General features: G+C 47.0%; 1 protein-coding gene across 1 annotated transcript in view; it reads right to left on the bottom strand.

The window, feature by feature from the left end:
- Window positions 1–10544, bottom strand: part of zdhhc1 (zDHHC palmitoyltransferase 1) — a 25079-nt gene extending 14535 nt beyond the window's left edge. Inside the window, exons 1-7 of the mRNA XM_083653179.1 lie at window positions 10249–10544; window positions 8975–9209; window positions 7607–7782; window positions 5876–5977; window positions 4616–4740; window positions 1363–1533; window positions 1–111 (exon numbers count right to left, since the gene is read on the bottom strand). The exon at window positions 1–111 is cut by the window's left edge and continues 26 nt beyond it. Of these exons, the coding sequence (XP_083509305.1) occupies window positions 1–111; window positions 1363–1533; window positions 4616–4740; window positions 5876–5977; window positions 7607–7782; window positions 8975–9193 (904 nt within the window). The 5' untranslated portion in view covers window positions 9194–9209; window positions 10249–10544. The remainder of the gene's footprint in view (window positions 112–1362; window positions 1534–4615; window positions 4741–5875; window positions 5978–7606; window positions 7783–8974; window positions 9210–10248) is intronic.
- Between the last annotated feature and the right edge of the window lie 4456 nt (window positions 10545–15000).

The raw sequence follows: 15000 nt of genomic DNA, 5'->3' as shown, positions 1-15000 counted from the left end.
CCGTCTCGCTTGGCGCTCCTGCTTTACTGCCTCCTGCTTTACTGCCCTCTCTGCTCTCCTGACGGTGCCGCTGACGAACGATGTACTCGTAGGTACTGAGCCTGTTCCACACTGCACACACACACACACACACACACACACACACACACACACACACACACACACACACACACACACACACACACACACACACACACACACACACACACACACACACACACACACACACACACACACACACACACACACACACACACACACACACACACACACACACACACACACACACACACAGTAAATAACAGCTGCCAGCAGCAGCAGGCAGCCTCTCTGCCTCCCCCTACTGGTGGCTTTATGCTTTGCAATAAAAAAAATAACGATTTGTTTTGAAGATGTTGTCTGGTGTTCAAGATTTAGGCAGATAGACATCTTGCCCCTGCTAACTAGTAGGTCATATCATAACTAATAGGTGACAGTCAGACAGACAGACAGTCAGACAGACATTATTGACAGACAGACAGACAGACACACAGACAGACAGACATCTGGAGTACTGCCCGGTCATTTGGGCTAGTGCTGCTGAGAAACATATTAAAAAACTTCAAATTGCACAGAACAGAGCAGCCAGATTAGTGCTTCATTGTTCCTTTCGGGCTAATGTGATGAAAATGGATAAACGACTATCTTGGCTTACTGTGGAGGCCAAGCTAAAATATAGTCTATTGTCATTCATGCAAACTGTCATTTGGAAAAAAAAAAAAAACATTTTCTATGTGAAAAAATAGTACATGCTGGTTTCTGTCATCGGTTTAAGACGCGTCAAGTGAGTACTGGTCATTTAGTTGTACCTAGTCCAGGTACAAATTTCATGATGAGAACCGTGCTTTACAGAGGTTCTGCTGTCTGGAACATGCTCCCTGCGGACATGAGACAGATCAAAAACAGGTTTTCCTTCAAAAAGTCACTAAAACAAATCTTGAATCCACAATAACCATTTTGTTGTTTTAGATTATTGTTTTTATTGCTTTTTATTGATTGTTTTTATTGCTTGTGATTGTGATTGTTTTTATTGCTTGTGATTGTTTTTTGCTTGTGTATGTGATTGTTTTTATTGCTTGTGTGGACCCCAGTAAGACTAGCAACCACTTTGTGGAAGCTAATGGGGATCCGAATAAAGAATAAAGAATAAAGACAGACAGACAGAGAGACAGACAGTCTTGACAGACAGACAGTCTTGCCAGACATTCTTGACAGACAGACAGACAGACACAGAGACAGACAGACAGACATTCTTGACAGACAGACAGACAGACACAGAGACAGACAGACAGACATTCTTGACAGACAGACAGACAGACTCACTCAGGTACATGTGGAAGCAGAGCAGGTGTAGCAGCAGGATGGAGGACAGCAGGCCCAGGGCGATGGTGACGGCAGCCACGAGAGGAATCACCGCTTCTGCTGCTCTAACTGGAGCCGCGGGCAGGAAGAGAAACCACACCGCTGTCCCACTCCCGTTTGTCCCGTTCCTCCCTGTGAACACACGAACGCACACACCCCAGCACGCACACACACAAAACGCACATGCACACGCGCGTCGCGCACACACAAACACAAACACAAACACACACACACACACACATGCACACGCGCACACACAAACACAAACACACACACACACACACACACACACACACACACACACACACACACACACACACACACACACACACACCTCTGGTTAATGACAGTATGAATGGATCTGTAGGTGTGTAGGCAGCTGTGCTTGAAGGCACACTATGCAGCATTAAAAAGAAAGCTTGAACAGCCAGGCTTCTCTGAACGCATCATCAGCTGTGAGCCTGTTGCTGCGTTCAGGGTAACGTCGCGTTGCCGTAAAGTGAGCACAGTGTCGTGACGCATCGGTGTATCATCCCTACAGAACATGCCTGCTACCTCCATATTCCTCTGCATGTCTAGTTTCTGCTAATCCAGAAACACAGACTGCGCCATGCCACAGGAAACTAGAGCACTCGGAGCAAGGGCGCCGAAAACGTGGGTGCCGGGTCGCGCAAGCACCCACGGAAAGAGCCGAGCACCCACCGGGAAATGAGGGGAGAGAGAGAGAGAGAGATAGATGCCTATTACTGTGCCACAGGCAGATATCTCTCTCTCTCTCTCTCCTCTCATTTCCCCGTGGATGCTCGGCTCTGGGCTGTGGGGGCTGGGCTGCCTGGGCGGGGTCGAGTCATTTTACTTGATAGCAAACTCAACCTGCCCGAGGTCCGCCGGCGGCCCCGGGTTGCAAAACGAGTTGATCCAAACATAGCCCGTTAATCTGATTGGCTGCATGAGTCAGTGCACTCTACGTGACCCTGCTGACGTAGTGACGTTAACACACTTGTGGACTTGAGCGGTATCTGACAGAGAGTGACAGACAGACTGACAGTTATCAACAACAGCTAGAACTAGCCAAAAACAATATGAGATTTTTGATTAAACCTAGTGGGGTTTCCACCACCACCACAACGATTCCAGTTCCACAACAACCACAGCGTGCTTTCCAGTGCGACTGGGACTATGTCTACTAGTACCACCGCGGCCGCGCCGAGGCCAAGTACTTCATCATCTGCGAGTGCGACTGTTGCCGCGGCCGCCGGTGAGCCGGCGGCGGGCTGCAGAAGGGATCATGGACAAAAGAAAGGGCGGACTTATCAAGCTAGCTGGAAAACCAAATTCCCATGGATAACCTATGAATACACAAAGGACAAAGTATTTTGTGAGGTGTGCACTGCAGCTAAAAACATGGGGGCTCCGCTTCCCTCCACATCACCCCATCTAGAATCTTTGAAGGCTTTTGTACAAGAAGGTGGGCTAAAGCATTAGAACGATTCACAAAACAATTCATCCGACGCTCAACTCCAAGGGGCAACACTTTCCTCATAAAGAAAAAATAACGTCAATGGTGAGTGAAAAAATAAAACCTTTTCTATTTAATAGCTATGCGGGCCTAATATTGGTGGTCAATTAATTGTGACAGTGCAATGTGTACAGTATTATGTTTGGCTTGTGTTGGTGTGGTGTCTCTGAGCCACATGGGGCTTGGTGTGTAATTGAGCTATCTATGATTTATCTTCTAAATAATTCCGGTGGCATAATTATTATTTTTCGTGCATTATGAGCCTCATAATATGAGGTGTAGTAGTGTATGTTAATGTTGGTTAAAACCTTTGATCTCTCAATGTGTCTGTGTGGGCAGCTGACGCTGTTCATGTCCTATGGTGCTGAAATGAGTGTGTGGTTGAGTGCTTCGGTCGCTTATTCCTATTCTGTCGAACTGAAGTGGTGTGTGAAGTGTGTGTGTGTGTGTGTGTGTGTGTGTGTGTGTGTAGGTCGCTGTTAAATCTCCTATGTTGCTGAAATGTGTGCGTTTGCGTCACTGCAGCTTTATCGTGTTTGGGTCGGCTCGGCTGGGCTCAGCTGGGGGGGGGGGATTGGTTGCCAACGGGCGCAAGCATGGGCACCCACTGGCACAGACATAAATCGGCGCCTATGACTCGGAGAGACGCATTACAGAATTTGGGATAGAAAGTAGTATTTGCTCACTTAAACAATTTCATAATAGAGCTACTTCTCATGGAGAATATGTCTGATAAAAAGTTGTAAATGAGACTGGAGCATGTCAGCCTTGTCTGGTGTTTTGCTGAAAGGAAAAGGCGGAGGTGAAGATTAAGGAGAAGCTAAATGGGTGACATCATGCAGCGAGAGGCTTGAAGGACTTTTCCAAAATGCACGTCGTCGTGAAAATATCTGTTTTGGAATTATCAGGTGAGATAAAGTTGGAAAATGGAGCAGAGCCTTTTGTGATTTCTCTACCCCTGACCAGCCAATCAGAGTGATGTCTCTACCCCTGACCAGCCAATCAGAGTGATTTCTCTACCCCTGACCAGCCAATCAGAGTGATTTCTCTACCCCTGACCAGCCAATCAGAGTGATTTCTCTACCCCTGACCAGCCAATCAGAGTGATTTCTCTACCCCTGACAAGCCAATCAGAGTGATTTCTCTCACCCCTGACCAGCCAATCAGAGTGATTTCTCTACCCCTGACCAGCCAATCAGAGTGATTTATCTACCCCTGACCAGCCAATCAGAGTGATTTCTCTCACCCACGACCCAACGCTAATTCAACATGTTGAATCGGACAGACAGACAGACAGACAGACAGACAGACAGACAGACACACAGACAGACAGACAGACAGACAGACAGACAGACACACAGACAGACAGACAGAGAGACAGACAGACAGACAGACAGACAGACAGACAGACACACAACACACAGACAGACAGACAGACAGACAGACAGACAGACAGACAGACAGACAGACAGACAGATACACAACACACAGACAGACAGACAGACAGACAGACAGACAGACAGACAGACAAACAAACAGACACACAGACAGACACACACAACCGAAAACATTACCTCCTTTGTGGACGGAACTATGAGAAAAACAACAACACTAAACTATGACAAAAACGAGACAAAAATGACATAGAAACAGACAAAAATGAACATACTAAACGGAGAGAGAAGAAAGTCTCACCGTGGAAGTGTTTGTGGGTTTGGAGTTTGGAGGGGTCCAGGAAGAACTGGATGAAGACGTAGGACGCCACGAGCAGAACCAGACAGATCCCCAGCAGAGCCGACACCACACTGTTCAGGAAGAGCCTGACAGACACACAGTTCCCTTTTTAAAACTCCTGATTTCTCCAGGCAGCACCTATACTATGTTATGTCTGGATGTGGTTTTGGTGCAGCCAGACCCTATGTTCTCGACGGGATGTGATTGTATTGTATGTGATTTTGCATAGTCTACTGTATATCTGGATATATATAAACTATGGACTCAAAGTGGGTTTACACAACAACATCATAAAAGCTGGAAAATTCCCCATACTTTTCTTTTTTCCAAATAGAGTACCGCAGGGATGAGATATTTTTTGTAGGCCAACGCAGAAGTTATGCACTTCCTGGTTCCCTCGTCTCAAAGTCAATGGTTCTTTTGTATGGGGATTTTGGTTAATGCCTGAAATAAGGTGGTGTTGTTAACAAGCATTTATGAAACGGCAAACTTTGTGTTCAGCAAGATAATCTCCGCAAATAAGGGCCACTTTTATCATTTTTTTTAAGCGCTTTAAAAATTCCATTTATGCTTAGAAAATCATAAAAGTGGTCCTCATTTGTGAAAGTTATCTTGCAGAACACAACGTTTGCCGTTTCATAAACTTTTGTTAAGCAGAGACCTTTCTTCAGGCATGTAACCAAAATCCCCATAGCCAGCCGCTTCTTTTCACCTGACAGGGGAAGCTTCACCGGTAGGACATAGCACGTGGTGGGAGGATCACGCTATTCCAATGAGTTCCCCTCCCTCCGAACAGGCGCCCCTAACGACCAGAGGAGGCACCACATCAGCGACCAGGATATTGCATGTTTTGGTGAGGGGTTCCTACATGTATATGAAGGAAACCCCCGGGAGGCACAGGGAGAACATGCAAACTCCACACAGAAAGGCCCTTTTGACGACCCCACCCGGGCGGTGGGCACTCGAGGACATGCGGACGGGCTCGCGGACGGGTATCGAACCCAGGACCTTCTAGCTGTGAGGCGACAGCGCTGCTTACACACTGCTTACACTGCTTAGGACTCATTCCTGCGGTGCGCTATTCCCAAACTATTCAAGACATGGAAATGATCAAATACATTTTTAATCCTTTTCCAGACTTCCCAGACCTGTAGTATCCAGGAAATAGTTTCATACGAGATATGTCTTACTTTTCAAACTCAGACACAGGAAGTCACTCACTTGTAGTTCCTGCTTCCCACACAGTTGTTGAGCCATCTGCAGTGATGGTCGAAGTTGGCAACACACTTGTTACAGGCACTGCAGTGCTTTGACTTGGGCCCCCTGCAACAACAAGACACACACACACACACACACACACACACACACACACACACACACACACACACACACACACACACACACACACACACACACACACACACACACACACACACACACACACACACACACACACACACACACACACACACACACACACACACACACACACACACACACACACACACACACACACAGAGACTGTGTAACTTGAGCTGCAGTGACCTGATCCTCAGTTTAGCAGAGTGAGAGAAACTGCTGAAAAATAAATGTGTGTGTGTGTGTGTGTGTGTGAAACAGGAGGTAGAGGAGTAAAGTAAATGTTCTCATTAGGAAGTGTCTGTGTCCTCTCCTCCTGCCATCATGCACTGAGCAGATCGTTTGCTCTGGTCTGAGGGGGCAGCTTTCTATGTCCGTCCGCATTGACGCCAATGCAGGAGTCGCAAAAACCGCAACTCCTTGATTGACCACTTCAGTTGAGGCTGGCTACAAGAGCGGGTTAAAATGCCAGAGTTTACACCATAAATAAACATGTTTACAGCCTGTCTCTATAGATAATTTCACCTTTCATGACTATCCATCTCACCTGTTTGGCGTAAGACTAGGTTTTTGGGTGTGATTGACAGGTCGCCTGTCCAGTGACGACGCGGTTCGTCGATCACGGACCAAGAGCAGGCGGAGCTGCGGCTCTGTGGGAAAACCTGCGGTCTCGCGCGAGCTGCGTGAAAACCAAGATGGCAGCAGCCAACAGTGATCTGAAACAGCACGTTTTAGATGGGAGACCTGGTGGATCTGCAGAGGATCCATGAGGAGAATGGAGACTCTGGTGCAGTGGTACCACTAGTAACCCACCCCCACCCACACTGCACTGACCCCATTACAACAGGAAGCTGCTCACTGACCTGATTTCTGCTGTAAATCAATTCTCTTCAGTGTAGTTTTATTTATTTATACCTACCAGACTGAGGGAAATGTTTTCTCACAGAGTTACAGTATATCCTATAAAGCAGTGATACTCAACTGGCGGCCCGCGGGTGCCCCCTGTGTCGCCCGCGATGGAATTGCAATTTTTGTTTTGTTTTGTTCTGTTTTGTTTTTACAGTGCACCTGAACGCAACATGCAAGATACCCGCTGAATAAGTGTCCAAATGTTCATGTCATTCTGGCAAATACTCCACTTCTGTTATAGCATTTCAGTCTGGAATATGGAATATCTTTCAATAATCTATGATTTAGCTGCTAAATTGTCAAATACCGCCGTCTGCTCGCTACCCAGGCACTTATGTATGTACTTAACCTAACTAACTATCCGGTGTGCACAACATTGTCAAACTAAACTCCGGCTGACACCCCAAAAACCTACAATCCGCTACAGAAAAATGTATATTGATTGTTTATTAACTGGCCCCTGGCCTTCTATCATTTCACGAAAGTGGCCCCCGGGCAAAGCAAGTTGAGTATTCCTGCTATAAAGGCTACTATAATACATCCTATATTCTACCTATACCCTATGCCCTAACCCAGTGGTTCCCGACCTTGGGGGCACGTCTTTTTCGGAATAAGGGCAAAAAAAACGTGAATATTGTGTGCATGTAAACGTAGCGGCTTATGAAAGCATGCTGAGATACTCACACGTCCACCTGACAGAGGTAGCAGTGGCAGTTCTCGATGACGTGCGCGTGCTTGGAGCGGTCGAACACGGGCACCGGGCCCCTGGTGCTCTTGGCTCGCACGCTGTAGTCGGCCGGGTCCACGGACACGGCCATCGCGTGGACCAGCAGGTGGCACACGAACATGATGCCCGTGCACTGAGGGACCGCTCAGGACAACGGCTGCACAATCGTGACTCACATTCTAAAGGTGCTGCCTATAGAGAGGCAAAGTGGAACGTCACTTCCTGCTTCAGCAGCACTGTACCAGAGATTTTCATCCGCCATTTGTTTTCCCATAGACATTTTGTAAAATGCGTATCAAATAGTTTTACTTCGTCGAACCAAGCAGTTCAGCTAACGCTATAATCGGGAGAGACCATAGAACATTTCACTCGGACCAAAACAAAAAAAAACATAGAAAAAATATATTTTTTAAACCCAATTTTTTTTTTTACGTTTTGGTCCCAGTGAAATGTTATGCGATCTCTGCTGTTTCTAAATATATCTGTACCATTTGGTTTGAACCAGTAAAACTATTTTTATACGCATTATACGTGCCCCCTCTGGTCGGTCGGGGCGCCTGTTTGGGGTGGGGCGGGGACTGAGGGGAATAGCGTGATCGTCCTACACGCTACGTCCTGCCGATGAAACCCCTCGCTGTCAGGTGAAAAGAAGCGGCTGGCGACTGTACATGTATCGGGGGAAGCATGTGCTAGTCTACATGTATCTGGGGAAGCATGTGCTAGTCTACATGTATCGGGGGAAGCATGTGCTAGTCTACAACTCTCCCCAGATCAGAGTTTGTTTATTTATTTACATCATGATGACATCACGGCAGACATTTAAATATCATAGTCGAATGTGCAGGAAATTAGCCAGGGGCAGAAATGCCCCAAGAAATCTCAGAATGCCTCTAGAATGCCTTTTTCCTCCAAATTCCGTTTCATTTGATCCCAAATTTAAAAAGAAATCCCATTTTAATTTAGGGGCTAGGATTTGTTTCTCTCTTTATGACCAGGCTGTCTCTGACATGTTTCTCTAAGAGGAAACCCAGTTGTGAGGTGACATAAGGGTCCTGACCCCCGTCTCAAAACACCTCAATCCAAAAACAGAATTATTTCTCTAGGCCTATTTTACAATTATGAAATCATTACTACAATAATTAGGTCTACTTTTGATTTTGATCATTAGGGCCTACTTCTTATCAATTTCAGCCAAATTATGGAAAATTCTGCAATATTCCATGTTTTACAGTTGATTCCATTTTTATTAACAAATTCTATGATTCCCTCGGATTCTTTCACGTTTTTTCTGAAATCCTACTGGCATCATCACAAAGCAAGGATACAATGTAGCCAGCTGGGATCCAGTGTGGGGGCAGCAGGGGCACGAAGACGCCGAAGGCGGTGAGGGCGAAGAAGAGGTAGAGGAGCCAGGCCAGCAGCTGCAGGGGGTGCGGGGGCCAGCTCCAGCCGTTGGTGCGGGAGCACAGGGGCAGGTCGGCCCGCCGCGGCCCCCCCCCGCCCACCGGCGCCGTGCGGTTCGGGTTCTTACTGCACACGTCCATAGGGGAGCGTCTCCTTCTGCACAGACACAGTAAGACACAGCTTCTCAACGTGCGGTCCCGGGGAACACAAGTAGTAGAGAATGTAGAAGAAGAACTGTTTTGATCATAGGATCTATTTTACCTACAAAACAGATAGTCAAGGATACAAAAATAATGTAATCTAACAATAAAGAAAAATATTCTCAGATTTGGGTCCCCAGAGAGAAAATCTCATCATTGTGGACTAAATGAGGGGTCCTCCTTGGTAGGAAAAGGGTTGAGAATCAGTGCAACAAGAGACAGAGACGACAAGTGTGGTTTGTCAGTCACACAGGCTGTCATCAGCACATGGCCAGAGTGCAGCTGGAGCTATACTGTAAGGACTGCTGTGCTGTGTGCTGATTCAACTAACTGGAGGGCAGAAATCAGAGCTTCCTTCTCTTCAAGTCACTGAATGATGCTACTCTACATCAGTGATTTCACAATCTTTTTCACATCAAGGACCCCCCCCCCCCCAAATGTAGTCCATATTAGGGCCACCAGATCTTTGTAATGGTGAATTCCCCTGGAGGTCCGTGGCCCCTACGTTGAGGACCAGGTAAACACAGAGGAGCCACAGCTGCTGCTGAAGAGTCAGGTCACTTAGGGCTGAACAATTAATCAAATCGCAATTGAAATCACAATATTGCTAATATCCAAATCACAGGAGCCTGCAGTTATTTGATCAAAGAAAAATCTCACAACAACATAGCATTAAATAAAGCATTTGAGGTGCTACAGAGATGTCCCGGTTCTCCAGACGTAAAGGGAACACATAACACAGTAAAATCACATCATATTTTTATATGATTTTATTTGTGTGTGAAAAAGAAATGACTATCTGCATAACAGAGAAACTATGGTCAGAACAGTCATTATTCTACCTACATTCTAAACGTGTTTTAACTTCTTGTAACGTTCAATTAAATCATCATTTAACAATTGATCGGTTTGCTTGGGGACCCCCTGGAAGGAACCCCCCCCCCCCCCCCCCCCCGCCCAGAACCCACGTTGAGTGACAGGCAGGTGAACGTTACCTTCTCAGCAGCAGCACGGGTTAAGGCGACTCGGCCCAGCATCTCACCCACAGCCCGGGGCAGCAGGACCAGCAGCAGACAGCCTCCACACGGTGCTTCAGGCCCGGTGTGCTCCGTATGAGTCCCGCGGCTAGCTTACATCCATCCCGACGAAAGAGGTAATCACGTAGCGTTAAATCGGTAACCCGGTAACGTTAATCACGGTTCAGTTGACTCGTTAGCATGCTAACGTGCTGTCTGCAGCACAGCCTAGCCTTGTTAGCCTGCCATACACTGCTGCTGCCATGCTAACATGATGCTAATGCTAGCAGCCAGCCAGACAGCAACGTGCAGGCGGTGTGGAGCCGACTCTCAGCTGCTGCTAATGTTTAACCTGGCGGTAAAGTGATGTGCATTATTTAGCAGCTTGTCGCTTGGCTAAGCTAACTGTCTGGTTAGCCAGTTAGCTTGGAAATCCTGTCGTCTCTCGGCTGGAGTTGTACGCCGTTTCCTTGGTAACGCTCCAGGTCAACTCCCATTGGTCATGAGGCCAGGCAGGTCCCGCCCACAGTGACACAAACTGCTGCCCAGGCCCAGAGGAGCTCACGGCCAGCTCAGAGCAGTGACTCCCACTGACCAGCAGATGGCGACGTTTACAAGGACATCAAGCACACTGACTGTATGGTATGGTATGGTATGGTCTTTATTCTTAGTGGCACCTAGATAAACTTCTATTCTATTCTATTCTATTCTGTGATCTGTTCTGTGATCTGTTCTGTGATCTGTTCTATTCTATTCTATTCTATTCTATTCTATTCTATTCTATTCTATTCTACTCTCTAGACTGCGTCATTAGTTGAAACTAACAGCAGCTCTGTTGAGTAAAACCTCTCTGCTTTGGCACACTATAGCCACCTGCTTTCATCAGACTGAGTGCAGGGGTTTGGCTGCGGAAGACCAAACATGACCACTCCAGTCTGCCAGGCCGGCTGAAAGGGTTAAGCTCAAATTGGTCCACTAGGTGTCGCCATTGTGCTATTGGGTCACACGGTATAGGAGCTTATAACAGGTGCTGCTCGATGCAGGAGCAAAACAGCTTTTACATGTTGTATTGTTGAAATGTTTGCATGGAGATTTATGCACAGCGATTATGGATATATTGAATGAGAATGAGAATCACTTATTGCCACAGTAGGTAATCAGATTACATATGTACGAGGAATTAGACAAATCAAGAGATCAAAAATAAATAAATCCCAAAGTATAGTCCAATACAATATACACACGAATTAGAAGGTCCTGAGTGATCAATAGGAATTTACAATCCAGAAGGTGCACGATGTAAATGAAAGATAATAATATAAAGTAAAAGAATAGAGTAAAGATATTCTAGTAAGAGAAGCAGCTGTACAGTACGATACGTTAATGTAATGTATGCTATGACGTATGGTGGTGGTGGCGGCTGCGTTCTCAGGTATTTGTGACGCGCGCTCCTCGTAAATCTGTCCACGGGGCGCACGCTCCTCCGCTGCTGTGACGAGCGCGCGGCGGCCCCCAGGCGGCCGGCCTGACCGTCAGGAGGTCTGCTGAGGGAAATGAAACACACACAGGGTCAAAGGTCGCCGTCATGTGACTCCGCCTTCCATAAAGCCCTCAGTGTCTTCTTCCCTGTACCTCTTCGGTGACGGCCCGGGCGAGACGCACACCTTCAGGCTGTGAACTGAATGAATGAGACCATGAGACGAAACACACGGACTACGTTTATGGCTCATTTCCACCACATTTTACAGCCCTGCACAGCTCGTCACCACTCGGCTCTACTTGTTTCAACCCGATGGACGTTTTGCTTCCACCGCTGGTCATCTGCCCCCGCCCACACCTGGTCGTCATAGCGACTTCATATCTGCCCTCCGTCCATATTCCAAAGTAGGCTATAACATAACGTTACAATTAAATCCATACACAGAACTTTTAAACTGTTTATGAAATACTGGTGCGTGCCTCTAAATCAGAGGTTCTCAAATGTTTTTCAGCCAAGGAGCCCTTACAAGATAGAAAATATACCATGGACCCCCTCATTCTGATTTTGATTTTGGGCTAAGCTTAATTGTTTCTACAGTAACGTGCTTGACTTTTAATTTGATAGGTTTGTTATTAGAATGTAATCCATGAACCATTTTAGATTTAAAGCATAAACTATTTTCGTTGAACTATGAAGATTTTGCAAAAGAAAATATATATATATTTTTTTATTACATTACATTACGTCATTTAGCAGACACTTTTGTTTTATCCAAAGCGACTTACAATATCACAATTTGTCAACAGTACAGAAAACCACTATGCAACACAATCAATGACAGCCAAGATATTTTGATAGACTAGCACCATGTAGGAAGTAGTTTGAGAAGGAATAAGTAACATGTAGCATTTTATATATATTTTTTTTTTTTTTTTTTTTTTTACTTGAAAACTTTTCGCGGACCCCCTGGCAAAGTGCCACGGACCCCTGGGGGTCCGCGGACCCCCATTTGAGAACCACTGCTCTAAATGACCTACAGTGTACATGTGCAAATGTGACAATCGGCCAGGAGAATGGATATCACTTTGTTGTTAGTCAAACTCACATGCATGCGCTGTGCGAGGGACGGGGGTTGCGCTACAGAGTGAATCCTGTACCCCGGCGGCCTCTCACCAGGCAAGACCGCGGCTTCACCAAAGCCCCGCCTGCGGCCTAGCGGAGCCGACGCTGCACACAGGCACAGCTACAAAGGGCTTCCTTCCAGTGTGGGGGCAGCAGGGGCACGAAGACGCCGAAGGCGGTGAGGGCGAAGAAGAGGTAGAGGAGCCAGGCCAGCAGCTGCAGGGGATGCGGGGGCCAGCTCCAGCCGTTGGTGCGGGAGCACAGGGGCAGGTCGGCCCGCCGCGGCCCCCCCTCGCCCACCGGCGCCGTGCGGTTCGGGTTCTTACTGCACACGTCCATAGGGGAGCGTCTCCTTCTGCACAGACACAAAACAATTGAAAACCACCGTCATGTTAAGCTGAGTATTAAAGGAGATCGCTTTTATTTCACCCAAGCCGAAGGCAGCAACACAAAAGACTGATGGAAATAACAGAAGAGAACGTAATCCCCACTAAACTGGTATCCAGCATTGACAGTAGATAGAGTAGACACGATTCTGCCTGACCAATCAGTCATCTGCAGTGTTTTCACGTCACCGTATGGTACCGGGTCCACAGCGGTGGAACCTCAACAAAAAGCAGGGACCAAAACTAGCACGACTCAACCCCGACTCAACCCGGGCTGGCCAGGTTTTTGATCAGTGGAATGAGACAAAAAAGCGAGACGAGCTGGGCGGGGCCGCGCTGATACCAGCGGTGGAAATGGGCGATTACATCCACTGCAACTAACCCCGTTGACCTTATAGGGAGCCAAAGTGGACGTCATTTCCTGCCTCACCATGCGTACCAAGGTCTTAAAAAATATGAATAGTGATCAATGGCGAGAGATGATGTTTTCCTGATCGCGTTTGAATTGTGCCACGAGGTCCACATGTACAATTTAAAAGATAACTATAGCCTATGCTTGTCAAGAAAGTCGCCGTTTGTCCTGGAACTGAAATGTAAGGTTTAGTTTTGTATGAAACCGCTCAAATCGATTATATCTCTCGTGTCGCGCAATGTGCGTCACGCCAACAACAACAACGTGGCCTGGCGGGGGAGAGACGTCACTTACGCGTAGTCTTTCTGATTTATAACTTATAGTGCCACAGTTTTACCACAAACCGTGACTTTCTTGACTTTACATTACATTACATTACGTCATTTGGCAGACGCTTTTATCCGAAAGCGACTTACAATAACACATTTTTGTCAGCAATAGAGCAATCCACTATGTAACACAGTCTATGATAACTACAACTTCTGAAAGAACAGTGGTACAAGTTAAGGTTAGTTTAGATTATTATTATTATTATTATTTATTTTTTTAAGAGAGAGAAAGAAGTTAGATCAAGGTGGGCCCAGATGGAGCCTGAAAAGGTATGTCTTTAGTCTTTTCCGAAAGATCGGCAGTGATTCAGCCGTCCTGACCGAAGGTGGAAGCTCGTTCCACCATTGAGGTGCCAGGGACGAGAAGAGTCGTGAACGGGATGAGCGACTTTTGAGCCCCCGTAGTGAAGGAGGAGCGAGGCGTCCTGCGCTGGTGGAGGAGCGGAGGGAACGATGAGAGATTTGGAGCCTGACCATAGATTGTAAGTACCGAGGGGCTGTCTGGTGTACTGCCCTGTAGGCCAGAACCAGTGTTTTGAATTGAATGCGTGCCGAGATGTGAAGCCAGTGAAGGTCCCGGAAGAGGGGAGTGACATGAGAGAATTTGGGTTGGTTGAATACCAGACGGGCTGCAGCGTTCTGAATAAGCTGAAGCGGTCGGATGGCTACAGCAGGTAGCCCAGCCAGAAGAACATTGCAGTAGTCCAGGCAAGAGATGACAAGTGCCTGGACCAGGAGTTTCTTCGCTTCCCTTGTGAGAAACAGACGGGTTTTGCGGATGTTGTACAGGGAGAACCTGCAGGAGTGGGCAGTTGCTGCGATGTAGGCTGAGTTGGACAGCTGATTGTCAAGGATCACTCCAAGGTTCTTAGCTGTTTGAGAGGGAAACACGGTAGTGTTGTCAATGGAGATGGAAAGGTCAGTGAGGGGACAGTCTTTCCCGGGGAGGAAGAGTAGCTCTGCTCTTGACTTGCAAAGTTATCTTTTTAAATTGACATCTCA

This window comes from Poromitra crassiceps (genome assembly GCF_964638095.1).
Source record: "Poromitra crassiceps genome assembly, chromosome: 16".
Taxonomy (NCBI): Eukaryota; Metazoa; Chordata; class Actinopteri; order Beryciformes; family Melamphaidae; genus Poromitra; species Poromitra crassiceps.
Note: the sequence above shows the minus strand (reverse complement) of the source record. Positions and strands in the feature narration are given on the sequence as shown.